This window comes from Chionomys nivalis, chromosome 8 (assembly GCF_950005125.1).
Source record: "Chionomys nivalis chromosome 8, mChiNiv1.1, whole genome shotgun sequence".
Taxonomy (NCBI): domain Eukaryota; kingdom Metazoa; phylum Chordata; class Mammalia; order Rodentia; family Cricetidae; genus Chionomys; species Chionomys nivalis.
Genome location: NC_080093.1, coordinates 59592842 through 59610372, shown reverse-complemented (window position 1 = coordinate 59610372; position 17531 = coordinate 59592842). Strand labels below are relative to the sequence as shown.

The 17531-nt window shown below is 44.1% G+C and overlaps 1 protein-coding gene across 1 annotated transcript in view; it reads right to left on the bottom strand.

Annotated features, from left to right (window-relative positions):
• Positions 1-1616: 1616 nt before the first annotated feature.
• The window catches only part of C8H10orf143 (chromosome 8 C10orf143 homolog), a 35796-nt gene continuing 19881 nt past the window's right edge, over positions 1617-17531 (bottom strand). Inside the window, exons 2-4 of the mRNA XM_057779408.1 lie at positions 10567-10728; positions 10396-10458; positions 1617-2289 (exon numbers count right to left, since the gene is read on the bottom strand). Of these exons, the coding sequence (XP_057635391.1) occupies positions 2260-2289; positions 10396-10458; positions 10567-10728 (255 nt within the window). The 3' untranslated portion in view covers positions 1617-2259. The remainder of the gene's footprint in view (positions 2290-10395; positions 10459-10566; positions 10729-17531) is intronic.

Sequence of the window (17531 nt, the reverse complement as noted above, 5' to 3'; positions counted from 1 at the left end):
CAACGGCTGTCACAGGAGACTGACTCCTCAGGCCCTCTCAGTGCATTCTCTTCAATGCTGGTGGAAAATCCCGTGTGCCACCACCACAACACAGATGAGGAGAAAAAGGCTCTAAGACTTCCGTAGGCTAGAGAGAGGGCTCATGGAGAAAGGTGCTTGCTGCCAAGCCTGACCTGAGTTTGATCTCCAGGTCCCACAGGACAGGAGAAAACTGGCTCCTGCACTGACTTCCACAAATACTCCGGACACACACGACACACACACACATATCACACACCACCACACACACGCACACACACTACACACATCACACCATACACCACCACACATACACAACACATACACCACCACACACATCACACCATATACCACACACACATATGCATACCAATACACCCACACCACATCACACCAAACTACATACCACACACAAATGCACATACCACACACACATATCACATACCACCACACATACACACACCACGACATACATTACACATACACAATACATACATACCACACACATACACACACATTATACCACATATACTACACACACCACCACACTACACACCACACACATATGCATATACCACACACACAAACACATACTACATACCATCACACATACACCACACTACACACACACATTACTACACACACCACACTCCACACATACCATGCATACACACATGCACATACCACACACATACACCACACTACACACCACACACACATCACACACCACCACATGCACCACACATATACACACCACACACCATCACACATACATACACATACCATACACACACATACCAGATACACTAAATGTAATTTAAAAAAATTTAAGGTGGTTCTTTAAGGTCACTCATGACATTTTCAGTAGTCAAAAGACAGAATCAGAGTCCTCTGAACTCTAACATGGAGTAGGGATGTTTCTCACGGGGAGGAAGATGTCAGAGGGTCTGCTGGGTTCACGGAAATGCTTGGGGAAACCGTGTGATTCTCAAGCACCAGAACACCTGGCACAAAGACAAGGCCATCCCTTTCCAGGAGTTAGGGTTAGGGTTCACAGGTGCAAGGAAAGTGGGAACTTAGGAGTTTTACATTTGTTCATAAAAATTAACATCATTTTTTTGAGGAAACTAAAGCTCTTCAAAAACAAGACAAACTACAACAAAACCCTGACATTTTGAGGCCACACACCACAACCTGTCTCTCACAGTCTTGGCTGTCATCTCCAAGCCCAGCCATGAGCAGTCTGGCATCGCCCCAGGGCTAAAGGCCATTCCTGCCATGTCGGAGCATCTCCCTCACAAACAGCGCCACACTAGTTCCAGGAGCTTGGCTTCCCCTGTTCTCGTTCTGCAGTGTGGGCCTCACATGACCACACGCCAGGGTTAGCACGGACTGGGCTCTTCCATGTGTTCCTAACAGGGAGCACAAGCCTTGTAAAGAACATAACGGACACACAGCAGAAGGGCTGCGGCGCCTCCAGCTTCTAGCCATTTCTTTAGGACCCAGCGAACAGGACGGCTCATGAAGCATCCTGATCCAGGGAAAACAAGGCTAGTGTCCAGAGTTACAAAACACACTGAAACCCAACAGCTGTCCACAATTCCATTTTAATATCAATGGGGTTCTGTCCCTCATAACTAAAGTTGGAGAATTACATGGCTTGATGGGTATTAACAATTAGCAAAATTCACTTCAAGATTATAGAGCATTTAAATATAAAAATAAGTTTTTTAATTAAAAACAGCCCCGGTTATGTCCAGAACAGCCCCAAAGTCCAAAGGCAGCGAGATCTCCAGCTGTGCCTTATGATTACATGAGTTACAAGACTCCAAAACCCCTGGGCATCTTGATATGGAATTGGTTGACTTCTAGATGATTTCCTCTTCAGCAGAACACATTAGAAAAAAGGCTGCAACGAGCCACCACACTCTGGATGTTCCGGCCTTCTGCAGAGGGAGTGGGATTGCCTAAGAGGCAAACAACCCCTGTAGGAAGCTCTGGCTGTCATCTGAACAGGCGGGCTCCCAGGTCAGCTGGAAGGAATTTGCCCTGGTCATCAGGTGGACACCCAGGTCAGCTGGAAGGGATTTGCCCTGGTCGTCAGGTGGACATCCAGGTCAGCTGGAAGGGATTTGCCCTGGTCATCAGTTGGACACCCAGGTCAGCTGGAAGGGATCTGCACTGGCTGTTGCATGAGGGTTCAAACACAACTGGAATCTTCCTTCTTCCTGTTTGCATCTTCTAATGATTCGCGGTATGGTTAAAATGGCCCTGCAATGGTGAGAGAAGATACTGTGAGTATCGATTCACCCTATACTCATTAACAGGCTTCAGCTACGTAGTCACCAACACAGAGGACACCATTTATAATAACTGGGCTAAGACAGGTGAGACAGCACACGCCTGCCAGCACATGTAAAGCTATGACAGGCACACTGCCAGCATAGGCCACATAATAAGTCCCAGGCCAGTCTGGGTTTAAGAGTGAGATCCTGTCCCAAAAATAAGATAATAATAAATATACCAATAGGAGAGGGGGAGAGGGAGAGAGAGAGAGAGAGAGAGAGAGAGAGAGAGAGAGAGAGAGAGACATACACACTAGGCTAGCTCTTATGTGCTACCTCTCAAGCACTGGGAATGCAGGGAGGGACACTGGTACTGGTTTGTACTTGTCATGACTTCTAAGGCACAACTTACAGATGTATTAACATGTACTGCACTGTAATTAAGGTAAAATATTTCTAAAGCTGCCTAGTCATATAGAATATTCTTAACAAATGTTACATTCTTTATTACTTGGAGAAAAAGGATGAAATATCATTCAGTTACCCATAAAATAAAATTTTAAAATGCACTGTCAAAATACTGAATCGGGATTCAAAGCCACAGGAGTGTGGCTTGATCCTCATGTGGACATCTGGAAGTAGCCCAGGATCACAATGGTCCCTATCAGGGTCCCTCACACACCCTCCTGGAGCAGGCCTCTTTCCATATCCCCACAAAAGTAGTTGGGAGAATGAGATGGTTGAGGACGACAGTGGGCATGTGCCATACTGCTGTGCAGCGAGAGTTCCCCTCAACATCCAAGAGTCTCTGTCACACTTGGCTATGGGCACTGACACACAGTAGTGTGCTTTCTGGGCACAGGCTAAGGAGGGGTGGGCATCCCTGCCTATAAGGTCCACACCAAGACACTAATGGGTTCCCCGAGGAGCTGAGGTCCCAGAATGTTGGTGGTCAGGAAATGAGGGGATGACAATTCAGTCAAGGCTTTTCTCCATCCTCCAGAAAGCAAGTGCTGCCAATGGGAAAGACTCAGACATTGCTTGGAGAAGACTGGGAGGTGGCCAGGGACCCATTTTATACCAATGGCTCATGGCTCACCCGGGCCATGAGAACAAAGTGCTATGAAAGTCAGGACTGCACATGTGTCTACCTTAGGATGCAGAAGACATCCCAGGCAGTGAGAACAATGTTGAGGTCAGAATGTTCTAGAACCAGAAACACGAGCCTGGTGTGCATGTGGCACACAGGCAAGACTGGATGATCTGTCTAGAAGGTCAAGCTCATTGAGGTCATGAGGACATTATAAATCATGATGGGAAAAGATAGAGAGTTCACTCAAGAACATGTAATAGCATGTGTGAGGACATATGAAAACATATGAGAACGTGACATAAAGAATATATGCAAACATATAACATGCAAAATTATAGAAGATCATATAAACAAAGATGAAAACAAGGTCATTGAAGAATATAAGTACATACATCATCATAGAAGATAATCATAAGCACAAACAATAACATACAATATCATAGAAAAACATCTAAAGAACATCATAGGATATACAGGATCATAAAAAACAAACAATAACAGCACAGAATAAGCTCATAGAACATCATATATGATCATAAAAGAACATATAAGAACACACAAGAGCATCATATAAGCACATGCAAGATCATAGGTGAATATATAAAAACATACACAAACATGAAATCATATAACATGGAAGAATGTCATATAAAAAACATATAAGATCATAGGAGAACATCTAAGATTATACAAACACATACAAGACCATAAAGAATATCCTATAAGAACATCCAGGATCATAGACAATCATATGAGAATAAACGAGATTATAGAACATACAGGCCGTGTTCCCACGGTCCTGTACACACTGAAGACAGGCTGCAGGCAGAATGCATAGACTCAGGGACCAAGACAGGTCATCAATGTGAGCGCAGTGACCCGCAGTCTTCAGAACTGTCCATTCAGACTTCCCTCACGCTATCCCTAATCTCCACTTATGAGCTCACTCCTGATTTCTTTTTCCCTCTTTTAAATACTGTTGTTTATTGAAACAGGGTTTCATATAAATTATTCTGGCCTCCAGCTCCACATGTAGCCAAGGCCGTCCTCAAACTCCTGGCCCTTCTGCCTCTAAACTCCAAGCGCTACAATTACAGGTAGGTGTCACCATGTCCAGTTTTGCCTCCTGAGTTTCCACATTTGTCCCAGCTTGTCAGTGTCTTTCAGGTCACATGGCCTGATCTGCACAGGGACAGTCTAGGGTGGGGAGGGGCTGAAGCCCTGAGATTCTGGGACTCACAAATGACATACACATAACACCAGGGGCATGTCTGATAGGGATGCTCTGCTCCCTGGGTCCTAGCTTTGGTGAAGTCAAGGGCTTTAAGCAGGGTTTGCTGTGTCTTGGCAGTGCGTCTTACCACAAAGAAACAGGAAGCCTGCTGCTGTGGACTGTTACTTTAACTACGTAAGGGTGCGTTCTATTTGTTACGCTGCATTTGTCAAACTAGGTAAAGATGCGTTGCTTTGCCTGCCTAAGGCCAGTGACTGGGCTAATGAAAACCTCAACGGCCAATAGGCAGTAGAGAGAAAGGCAGGGATGGCAGGCAAAGAGAGTAAGTAGGAGGAGGAATCCAGGTTCAAGAGAGGAGAGGGAGAGAATGTGGGAGAAAGGGGAGACATCTAGGGCCAGTCGGTCACCCGCAAGCCAGACGTGGAGGAAGAAGTGAAAGTGGGACCCACAGACTGAAAGGTAAAAAGCCCCGAGGCAAAATGTAGATGAACAGAAACGGGTTAAGTTATAAGAGCTAGCGGGACAAGCACAAGATAAGGATGAGCATTCATAACTAATATTCAGTTGTCGCGTCATGATTTGGGCTGGCCAGTGGCCCCAAAGAAACCCTGCTACAGCCTATTTCTCTTGGTAAGACTTACATAGAGAAAGAAGCTAAAGCAACAGCGAAAAATAAACCAAAATTCCAGTCTATTCTCACTAAGCAAGTAAGAAAGATAGTTTTGAAGGATATTTATTTTGTATGTATGTATGTGCACATATGTGCAAGCCATGATGTGTATGTGGAAGTCTGAGGACAGCTTTGGGGAGCTGGTTCTCTCCATACATTTATGTGGGTCTTGAGATGAACTCAGGTCATCAGAACTGACAGCTGGCTCCTTTACCTGTTGAACCATCTCAAGGGCCTCATGTTCTTATTTGCTTCTAGAATTGGGATAGAAATGGACCCATGCCCAGGGGTTTCCAGCTGTACTCACTGCCGGACGCCTTCCTAGTGCTTCCTCAGGGACAGAATCTATCCATCAAGAATTCTAGTTCCAGCAAAACAACTTTCGAAACTGACTTAGGAATTAAGACATTCTTAGACAAGCAAACATAGACAATCCCCTGCAGGATGCCTATTGAAATACTGGCATCCACAAAGGATGATGACAGTAACCACCTGCACAATTAAGAACATGGATGGGGCTTCTTTTTCTAAATTACTGTTAGTGAATATGACTCTATGGTTTTGCATATTCGTCTACTCCGCCATCTTGCTTAGTAGTTTATCTGCAGGCTTTCTTGGATATTTTATGTAGACAGATTATGTATATAATCTGAAAACAACAACAATGCAAATGTTTCTGTTTTTCCTTCCCAATTCTTCTACTCACTGTTTCTTTGTTCTTGTCTTACTATACCGGCTGGAAACTCTAGTACACTGAGCAAGAACAGGCACAGCAAGAGTCCTTGTCCGCCTCCTCAACAATGGAAACAATTCCATGAAGTACAGTGTTCAGCTTCTAGCAGGATAAACTCTGATCGTGGCTTGCTAAATAAGTTATCAGTTTCGTTTTGGTTATTTGGTGTGTGTGTGTGTGTGTGTGTGTGTGTGTGTGTGTGTGTGTTTAAGCCAGAGTCTTGCTATATTGTTCTGGCTGGCCTGGAACTCCTATGTGGCCATGATCTCTAATTCACCACCATCCTCCTGGCTCAGCCTACCTAGCACTAAGGAGTAAAGGAATGAGCTACCACATACAGCTCTGAAATTACTATAAACACGACCTAGATCTATTAGGGGAATGAAATGAGCACTTTTTTTTTTTCATTTTTCGAATGTTAAATCATCCAAGTGTCCTTTCACACTGGGCATCGTGAACCAGAGGCACAACAACAAAACTACCTGATAACTTTCTTGGTTTTTACCACTGTTCTAGCCTGTGTGTGTTCCCTTCCAGAATCGACGCTGGTGACCAAGTATCAGCAGCCACTTGCTCAGAAGCTGCAGGCTCCTGAACTCAGCAAAGTCGTCACTGTAGGGGAGCAGTGTTCAGGCTCTAAATATCTGGGCTGAAAAGGCTAGGACATTTTCTGCACACACTATCAGCATCCACACATGGACCAAATGAGAAGGTTTTGCCATCTTTCCTCTGAGTCTCACTCCCAGGGAGAAGACGTTATCATTTTCTCCATGGGTCTAAGGCTCTAGGATCCTTGACATTCCTGTGCCCATGGCAATAACACATTCACTCAGGGCTCCCTTAGAACTCTGAGGGTTAATGAGAGGGCTTCCTCTGCTCCCCACATTTCATGGACCTTGCTTATAATCTCCCACCCTTCACAGACCTGCCTTATAACCCACATCCTTCATGATCTACATTATAATCCCTAACCCTTCACAGATCCTCTTCTCTTTATTCTGTAGCTCCTGCAGCCTCATTATGGCTCACTTAATTGGTCTCAGTCAACAAAGAGCATTCCCATGGACAAGCTGACTACAGAAAAGTCAGCTGTTCAACGACAGGCCAGCATAAGGCCATTTGTGGAACGAAAGGGAATCTGCTGCTAACGGACCTCAACCATTCTGTCTGGGTGTGCAAGAGAGGGCAGTGCGGAGCAGGGAAGGCAGGCGCCTGACAGCTGTGGGTCAGGCACCTGTGCGCCACAGAAGCACACTATTCCCACACTCATGCCAGTCCTGAGAGCAGCTGATAAGAGGGAGGCTGAGAGAGGATGGTCTGGAGCAATGACAGATAGATAGATAGATGATAGATAGATAGATAGATAGATAGATAGATAGATAGATAGATAGATAGATATGACACAAGGTGAACTGTGACGATTATAATAGGGAAATTGTCAGCAATTGTTCAGGTCTATAATCCTAGCACTCAGAGGCTGAGGTCAGTCCAGGCTAACAGATAAGGTCAAGGCCAGCTCATGCTATATAATAAGACTATGGCAAGCAGAGAAAAGAGAGGACCCATGCCAGCACTACTGAGCTGGAAACCACTATAAGAATGAACTAGAATAGAACAGATGGAAGGACTGGAGTGCAAATGTACAGAGTGAGACTGGGGACATACTGAGAAAAGGTTCATGCATTCATGAGAACAACTCAGTGACTAACATGACAGAAGACTGGGAGACAGCGTGACAGATAAAGCACTAGCATGTATGCATGAGGACTTCAGTTCCAATCCCCAGAATCCATGGAAAAGACGAGCAGTCATGGTAGCCCACTGGTTATCCTTGTACTTGAGAGGTAGAGATAGGGGATCCCTGGGGCAAGATGGATAGCTAGACTAGCCAGAATTAGTGAGCTCCAGTTTCAGAGGGGAGACCTTGCCTCACTAAATAAGTGAAAAATTACCAAGGAAAACACTCAGTGTCAAGTTTGGGTTTACTACACACACACACACACACACACACACACACACACACACACATACATATGTATGCCCATACTCATGCAAGTACACAACATACATATAAATACATACACATGCAAATAAACAAATAAAAGCCAGTTGAAGAGCAAGGAACTCATGCTCCACAGAGACAGCTCTGCCTAGGATTCAGAGCAGGAAGCATCAGTGAGATCAGAAGACTACAGTCAGAAACATACAAGAGGCTCAGTTCACACAGCAGCTGTGGGGAAAAGCCACCAGTCAAGCTGAGAGGCACACCCAGATGGGGCTGCTGTTAAGGATTGCACATGAACCACACTGACATAGACTCTGCAGCCCTCAGAGGCAGGGGAGTCATTGGAGTCAGGCTGGGAGTGAGCTGGCAGGAAAGCCCTCCGGTGCATGTGGGCAGCGGCTCTGAAGAAGCCTGAGTGTAATAAAGTCCTCTGAAGTTTGCAGTCGCTGCCCGTCAGTGATTTGCTGCTAAGTAGTGCTCCCTGGGATCCTGCATCTCTAAAAATACTATTTGCTTTTTATTTAACACTGAACCTTTTGATGTTTTAGAATATAAAAATAGTAAGTGTCTTATTATTTTAAAAGCTTAGGAGAGAAACTAGCCGTATTATTAGGAAAAGAAGATATACGCAGCATAGTCTGTTCAAATATCAAGAGGTGTGACTTTTCAAATTCACATTTCAATCTTTATTTACATAAGACTTTTAGAAATAGTGGGTGTAAATATTAAACCGCCCAAGCCTGGGTAAAATTTTATTGAGAATAACTACAAATAAAGGGAAACTGATTTTTTAAAGTCAGTTTCTGAAATTTAGATGAAAAGAATATTGAGCATTAACCAAAAAAATGATATTTACATATCAATGTAGGTTTTCTGCTCATAGATTCATTTCCTATGAAACTAAAGGAGGCAAGCTTGGGGAATTACAAAGGAAGGGAAAACCCTAAGCAAACAGGTACTGTTGTTCAAACAGAATATTAGCCAAAATGATCCAATCAGGCGCTTGAGCTAATTCTTTTTTTTCTCCCTTTAAGCCACTCGTGCCAGAACACAACCTCTCAAAGTGTAAGGAATTCACGCTACTTCCAAATGCGCCTCCAATAGACAGGAGGAGTTGAAAGCTATATCCCAAGGATAAGGGGTTGGGGCATGAAAGAACCAGTCAGTCACAACCAGAGAGGTTATTTGACTACAATGGGGCCACAGTTCTCAAAAAGTATGACTTAGCTGTATCCTCGGGTATATCTGGCAGTCATGGGAATCAACCTAAATACACTGTACTCAGATGACGGCATTTTGAATGTGAGCACTATTCAGAAATACAGCACACATCCGACAGTGACGCTTTGCACACCGAGAACAGAGAGTAGCAAAGCACACTCCCCTGGAGGAGGTACGACACTGACGTTGGCTTTTGTATGGGTCTGATGACTTCAGCTACTCAGGTTGGTGCGGATGGCAGCTGCCAGAGCATCAGGTCTGTCTAAGACAGTCAGTGTCTGCCACTGCAGAACCCAGCAGCCAGTCCTGTGTCAGCTGAAGATGTGTGTAAGTTACGGACTCAATCTTTTGCTCATCAGGAACAGCAATTCACTTCTCTGAGGATCTTTGGGGGGCAATCTCCGACACTCAGACTCAGGCACATGCTCATCTGCCTGGTTTCTATGTGGAATTTAAATACAGGTCTATTTTATTACAATATTGAGAGTTCAAATTTAAAATAAAAAAACCCAAGAATTATAGAGGTTATCAAAAACATATTAACTTGTTCTTAGAGTAAGTTCAAAATTAATAACAAAGGCATTATTATGCTAATATATGCTTTATGATATTCCGCCCTACAGCGGGAGGCTGAAAATTGACTGGCGGTCTTTGGCCTCCCTTTATTTTGAACTGATGGTGTGAGCACTGTTTCCTTTAGAAATCTACAATTTATGTAAAGTTTATGGAATCACACTAGAAAAGTTTAAACACATGAGGAAAACCCAATGCTGACTCGTGTTGAGATAATTTAAATAAGGCCATGCTTCTTCCCTAAGACGACCTTCAAGGTCTGTCCTTTAGACAAGTAGAGGGTCAACTTCTTTTCAAGGCCACACATGCACATGTGTGCGCACACACACACAAATACTGCTTTGTAGTGGGGATTTTACATCTCTTTGTGATTTCTAGTTCTAAATTTGAAGCTGGAATATTTTTTTACTTCAACAGAATGCTAAAAAAGAAAGTTCAAATCAGCCTTCAGTTTTATTCATGTATCTCATTCCTTACATATATGATTGCAGATTTTATTAACTGTTCTACAGATCTGATGCTGAAGAACTCTAGTATTTCTGTCTCAGTGAGATCACACTTACAGACTCCCCCGCAATACATCTCAGGCAAGGCTGGGCTGAGCTCCTTCCGCCGTTCTGCAGACTCTATTAAATGAACCACAGACATACGTGCATCAGCACAGGGAAACCACGGTTTTATTAAACGAATTCTATGGGCTCGCAGTGGGTTTGGTGGAAAGAGGAAGCACATACCACTGAGCTCGGCCTCTCCTGGCCACACTCTGGTCGCGGTGCAGGCGGGCCTCGTGGCCATGGCTCCTGGTCGTCTGTGCTCCAGGACAGCAGGGCACAGGTGCTTACCATGTGACTGCTGTACTCATGGCCACCAGCTTCTGACCTCCTGCATGCCCGTTTCTGAAACACAAAATTTCACTTCAGATGACCTCAGAAAACATACAACACTCTGCCTGAATTTATTTTCAGAAAACTTCGGCTCCCGACATAGACCCCTGTGGAGTGGGAAAGTCTGATAGAACGCGTGGGGATGACTTTCAGAACTAACAGCCATCACTTACCTTAACCTTGTTAGTTCAAGTGCTGCCTGTAGTTACCCGGCTTGATAGATTTAAAATAGTCATTTTAAACAATTTTGGCTGAAATTCCTGTAATAAACTATTGTGGCTGGTTTATTGAAAATGTACCAAACCTATAAATTCTGTTCAAGGAACTACTTATATGCTTCAACACATCTTCCTTAGCATCGAGTTGCATTCTTTCTTAACACAGTATGCATGGCTCACTTGTGAATAATTCTCTTACTGGCATGGAAGAACAAATTACTTTTATTGATCTCAGAGTCTGCACACACAGCCTGTAACCAGGTAATAGGGGAAAGTTAACATTTGGCTTCTACATCCACATGAGCTAAAGAAGGTTAATTACGAAAATAGTCCTTCAATACTTCAGAAGAAAGTAATGTCCTAATGCTCCAAGGCACATTCCTAGAGCCATCCTGTCCTGGACAAGAGTCAGGAGGAATTCTGTAAACACTCACCAATCTTCCCTCAGCCCAGGGCCAGCATGTCCCTCTGGTGGCCACCCAGATGGGCCTGCTTCTGGACACCTGCCAAGCCAGGAAACATTTGCTGCATGGCTCCAGCTGCATGGCTCTAATTGCATGGCTCCAGCTGCATGGCTCCAACTGCATGGCTCCAGCTGCATGGCTGCAACTGCATGGCTCCAGCTGCATGGCTCCAACTGCATGGCTCCAGCTGCATGGCTCTAACTGCATGGCTCCAGCTGCATGGCTCCAGCTGCATGGCTCTAACTGCATGGCTCTAACTGCATGGCTCCAACTGCATGGCTCCAGCTGCATGGCTCTAATTGCATGTCTCCAACTGCATCTACACTCAGTTGTAAATCAATGTCCTTGCCAAGGCAGACTTTCCCCACCTGTATTTGTTATCTAGGGTATCATTTATTTAATAATTCCTAATTTGCTCTTAAAATTTATTTATTCATTGAAAGTTTCAAGTATATAGTGTGTTTTAATCATCACCATCTGTATCAATTATTTTTTTTTTCTGTGATAAAACACCACGGACCAAAGCAACTCACAGAAGACTTTATTTGGGGCCAGGCAGTGGTGGCACACACCTTTAATCCCAGCACTTGGGGGACAGAGGAAAGTGGATCACTGTGTCTTCAAGGTCAGCCTGGTCTACAAGAGCTAGTTCCACGACAGGTTCCAAAGCTACAGAGAAACCCTGTCTCAAAAGAACCCAAAAAACAAAAAAAACCAGAAGACTTTATTTGGGCTTACAATTCCAGGGGGTGAGAGGCAAAAAGGATGATGGTGTGAGCCAGAAACTTGGAGTACACTTTATTTTTCAAGACAGTGTGGGGTCTAATGTCAAACTCACAGAGATCCACCTGCTTCTGCCTCCTAAGTGCTAGAATTAAAGACATGCGCCATCATACCCAGATTCCACATTGTTTACCACAAGCATAAACCTTAAAATGATGTGTCTTTAAATTCTCAAAGCCTGTCCCCAGGGACACATCTCCTACAACAAGGCCATTCTTTCCAATCCTTCCCAAGAAGTTCTACCAGCTGAGGACCAGGTATTCACACTTAGGAGCCTCCAGGGAGCACTTCTCATTTTAACTATCACATTCCTCTTCTTGGCCCCCATAAGCCTGTGGTCATATTATAATGCAAAACGCATTTAGTGCAACTTCAAAAGTTCCCAAAGGCTTTCATTCCCATCCCTGTTTAAAAGTCCAATGTCTCTTTTGAGGCTAAAGACAAGCTCCTAACTGTAACCCCCTGTAATATTAAAAAGCAAATGAGATACTTTCAGCATACAAGGGCACAGAATAGACATTACCACTCCAAAAGGGGGGAATATGGCCCTAGTCAAAAGCAAGACAGAAACCCAGAAGGGCAATCTCCAAATGCTCTAGTTACATGCCTGGAGTTAAAGGGCTTTGATAGCGCCACCCCTCCAGCGTTGCTGTCTGGAGCACCAGCTCTCATCCTTCTACCACTTCTCCCACCAAAACCCTTCTTCTCTCCATGAAGTCTCCCGCCAGTTTCCAGGCCTTTGAGGGTGTATGTGTGCACATTTTCACTTGATTTATTTAGGGTTGTTTGCATGCGCATGGGAAGTTATTTACTGGTGCATAGACTACTTGTCAGTGGGACAAAAGCAAAACCTCACCCCCAACTCCTACAGCCACCATTAACTGCCAATAGTCCCATCAGAGAGTCGGGTTTGTTGAAACATAGTGGGTTTATTCAACGAGGAGACATTTCTCCATGGGTACCTGGGATTAAGTACTAGATTTACCATGGGCATTTCCAGAAACTAACCTAATCCAGAAAACCCTCATAAGTGTGCCTGAAGGTTTGTCTGATTCCACATCCTGTCAAATTGACAAACAACACTAACCATCAAGTACCAAGGCAAAAAGTCAAAACAAGAGCAGGAGACAGAGCACGAGCAAGGAACTCAGGACCGCGAGGGGTGCCCCCACACACTGAGACAATGGGGATGTTCTATCAGGAACTCACCAAGGCCAGCTGGCCTGGGTCTGAAAAAGCATGGGATAAAACCGGACTTGCTGAACATAATGGACAGTGAGGACTACTGAGAACTCAAGTACAATGGCAATGGGGTTTTGATCCTACTGCACATACTGGCTTTGTGGGAGCCTAGGCAGTTTGGATGCTCACCTTACTAGACCTGGATGGAGGAGGGTGGTCCTTGGACTTCCCACAGGGCAGGGAACCTGGATTACTCTTAGGGATGATGAGGCAGGGGGACTTGATGGGGGAGGGGGAGGGAAATGGGAGGTGGTGGCGGGGAGAAGGCAGAAATCTTTAATAAATAAATAAATAAATAAAAAGGCAAAACAAGAAGAGACATGGCCTCTCCCATCATATTAAGGAAATCATACTATGACCAGGACAACATCTGCAGAATAGAAAGACAGGCTCAACACCAGGAAATTCATGACCACCATCCGTGTTAGTTTTCACGAGGAAATAGTAACACGATTATCTCCAGAGAGACTCAAACTAGTTTGAAATGTAAACATCATTCAGGACAAATCAAAAACAAACAAAGAACACTAAACTAAAATAGGAAGCAAATGTGTTGTGTTTTCCTTTTTGTGTTAATCGACGTTTTATTGATGTGCCTGTGTGAGTTCTGGTGCACCGCACGCTTGCAGCTGCCCAGAGACCCCTGATGGTGGCAGCACAGGCAGCCGGGAGCTGCTGAGAGGAAGGTTAGAGGCACACACCACCACACCTGCTGGCTCAAAGAACTTAACATGCTTTTTTTGCAGTGGGAGAAGGATGCTTGTTTTTTCAAAAAATAAAGTCTTGCGTGGCTAGCCCTGGACTTGCTATGTAGCCAAGGATGGCTTTGAACTGATCTCCCTGCCTCTGCCCCAGTAGTACTAAGGATACACATAAGTGCCCCGTGCCAGCTCAGAACACTCTTCAGGGCACAAACTACAGAAGAACTAATTCTAAAGGTCTCCTATTCTTAGATAAGATGATTTGAGACTACAAAGACAAGAGTTCTCCCTAAGTTAATTTGAAAATTCTACTTAATCCTAGCAAAAATACTAACAAGCTATTGATATTTCATGAGTAACATGAATAGCTACTAAAGAGCACATGGGGGATAAAAAGGTCGGAAGAACACTGGGGAAGGAAAACACTCTGGGCACTAAAGCACACCATGACTGTATAATGATAGTGAGTGGGGACTTGTGCAAAAATTGGCAAGTAAACAATGACAGCCTTGGTAAGAAATTACCAACAGGGGCACTACTGTCTTCAGGGTAACCAACAGCTGTTTAATTAGACTGAGTCCCACTCAATAGGAGAGGATTCATTTTTGGTACTGTAAACCTAGCCAGCTAGAGGCTAAAGAGGGTATTTAAGAGTATTTTAAATGGCCTAGCATAACCTCTGGTCATGTTTCTGGATTTGAAATGTCCCAAATTATGAAAATGTTTTACAAGTAAACATAATTCTCCCCATATAAAAACTCTTCTTAAATCACTTCGTTGCACAACACACAGCACAGGAAACAAACGGAGGCTGGCATATTACGTGAATCTGTTTCCAGCCTTTGTGGACCCTCAACCTAGAACGGCTGGCCTTTCTAGACTTATCCCCTAAAGGACAGCTGTGGAATCCCCACCATTTCATTCAACTGATTAGTGATGGCCCAGAGTTGCCTTTCAACCATGAGTCCACATTGACCTGTCCAGCAGGACACAGTAGACCCACGGTGATGTATGTGGTCCCGCCCCACGGCTCTCCAGCCCTTCTACTTCGAGCATGCAACCCCTTGCCAGCACACCGGGAAAGCACACTAATTCTAGCTTTCTGCAAACTTGGAGAACAAAGCAATGTTTATCTCTCCTTAAATTCTAATCTATGTATCAGAAAGCCTTATGTCCTTTCAATTGTTCTCAAATGCTTTCCCTGGGGGGCGGGGAAAAATTCTCTTTATCTGCCTCTGTTTTCACTCATGCCCCAAAGAGGAATAAATAAATCTAGCAACTATACGTGCATTTCAAAAACAAAAGCAAATAGACCAATTCCACAGAGTTCAAATTCCAGAAAACTCTCCAAATTATATGGAAAGTTGTCACCCAAATCACTGGGTTATAAATGGGCTCTTCAAAAATTCATTTATTTTATGCATATGAGTGGGTTTTTTTCTGCATGTATGTGCACCATTTGTGTCCCTCGTGCCTGGAGAGTTCAAAGAGGGCTTCAAATCCCCTGAAACTAGAGTTAAGATGGGTGACAGGAACTGAATCTGGGTCCTCTGCAAGAACAAGGGCCTTAACCACTGAGCCAGCTGTCAAGCCACTGCCTTCATCTTAAAGACAAGATTTTGCTATGCATCCTCTGCCGGCATAAACTCAGAGCAATCCTCCTGCTTTAGCCTCTAAGTGATGGGCTATAGATAAATGCCAGCACACCTGATTACAATGTAAGTTATCTGGATAACTGGGTAGCTAATTGGAAAAAGAAAAAAAAAACTAACAAAGCCTTTATCTCCTTCTTCTCTCTCTCTTTTTGGTTTTGGTTTTTTTAAAGATAGGGTCTCACTATGTACATCTTGCTGTCCTGGAACTCACCATATAGATCAGACTGGCCTCCAACTCACTTAGAACTACCAGCCTCTGCCTCCCAAGCGATGGGATTAAAAGTAACTACTACACCTGGCTTTGATGTCATATTTAAAAATAAATCAATGGGGCCAGAGAGATTATTGGCTAAGAGCACTGGCTGCTCTTCCAGAGGAACCAAGTTCAATTCCTAGCACCCACAAGGCAGTTCACCACCATCTGCAGCTCCAGGGGATCCTACACCCTCTTCTGACCTCTGTATCAGATAAGCACAGGGTGTACATACATACATACATACATACAGGCAAGGAAAATAGCAAACATAAAAAACACCCGAGTGACTAGCTCCATAACCACAGGAAAGGGAAATGTTTTCTAACTGAAACTCAAACCAGAAGACATAAAAAGCAACACTGACGCATCTGACTACATATAAACAAGAAGATCTTTAGAACAAAGCAAAACAAGCCTACAGTTAGGTAACAAAGTCCTGTCAGCCCAGCAGTAGGAGGCCAAGGCAGGAGGATCAACCGGAGTTCAACTCAGAGTACAGCCTGTGCTACAGAGTAAGACCCTGTCTCAAAAACTTAAAACAAGGGATGGGGAGATGGCTCAGCAGTTTAGACCACTGTCTGCTCTTCCAGAGGACCTGGGCTTGCTTCTGTAACTTCAGTTCCAGTGGATCCAATGCACTCTTGTGACCTCTACAGGCACCACAGAGACATGTAGGCAAACCACCCACACACAAAATAAAAATTAGTAGCTCTGAAGGAAAAAAAAGACTAAAGGAAGTCTTTAACTTCCAAGAAGTTAAAGATACCTGAAAAAAAAAAAAAGAAGAAGAAGAAAATATCTGGAGTATGTGCTACAAAGGCTCATGACCCTCATATATGAAACTCGTAAAAGCTGAGGAGCAAGCTGCTCATGCATAGTGGTGTATACCTGCAATCCCAGCTGCTGGGAGGTAGAGGCAGGAGGGTCAGGAGTCAAGGCCGGTTTAGCTTGCATTAGAGGAGGCATATTGCAAAAATCCAAAAGCCAAGAAAAACCAAAAATTAGTGGCATCACCCCCATGAACAAAAGACAGATGCTGTTGAGAAGCCATCACACAGCAGTTGTGACAGAGTGCTCAGTTAAATACACCCATTTCAGCGACTTCTCTGTCAAGCTTATTAGATGACAAAATGCCTGGGGCATTAGTGGGCGTGTCTTTGGAGGTGTCTGTGATGGTATTCCCAGAGAGGATTAGCTGAGGGGGTGATACCATTCTAAGAGCTGCGGTCCTGGACTGAAGAAAAAGGGAAAAGGGAAAAGTGGGCTGAGCACCAGGATTCACCCCTGCTTCCTGTGAACACAGCAATAAGAACAGTTACTAATATATTCATATTTAGAAAAATGCAAATGAAGCTAATATCAAGAAATCATCTGTCATTCATCAGCCTGGAACAACTTTTCAAATGTGACATGGCCCTATAGACAACAAGCATCTCCTATGATGCTGGAAGGAAGAGGTGAGAAAATATGGTGAAGCTATAGGGTCCCAGAAGTTC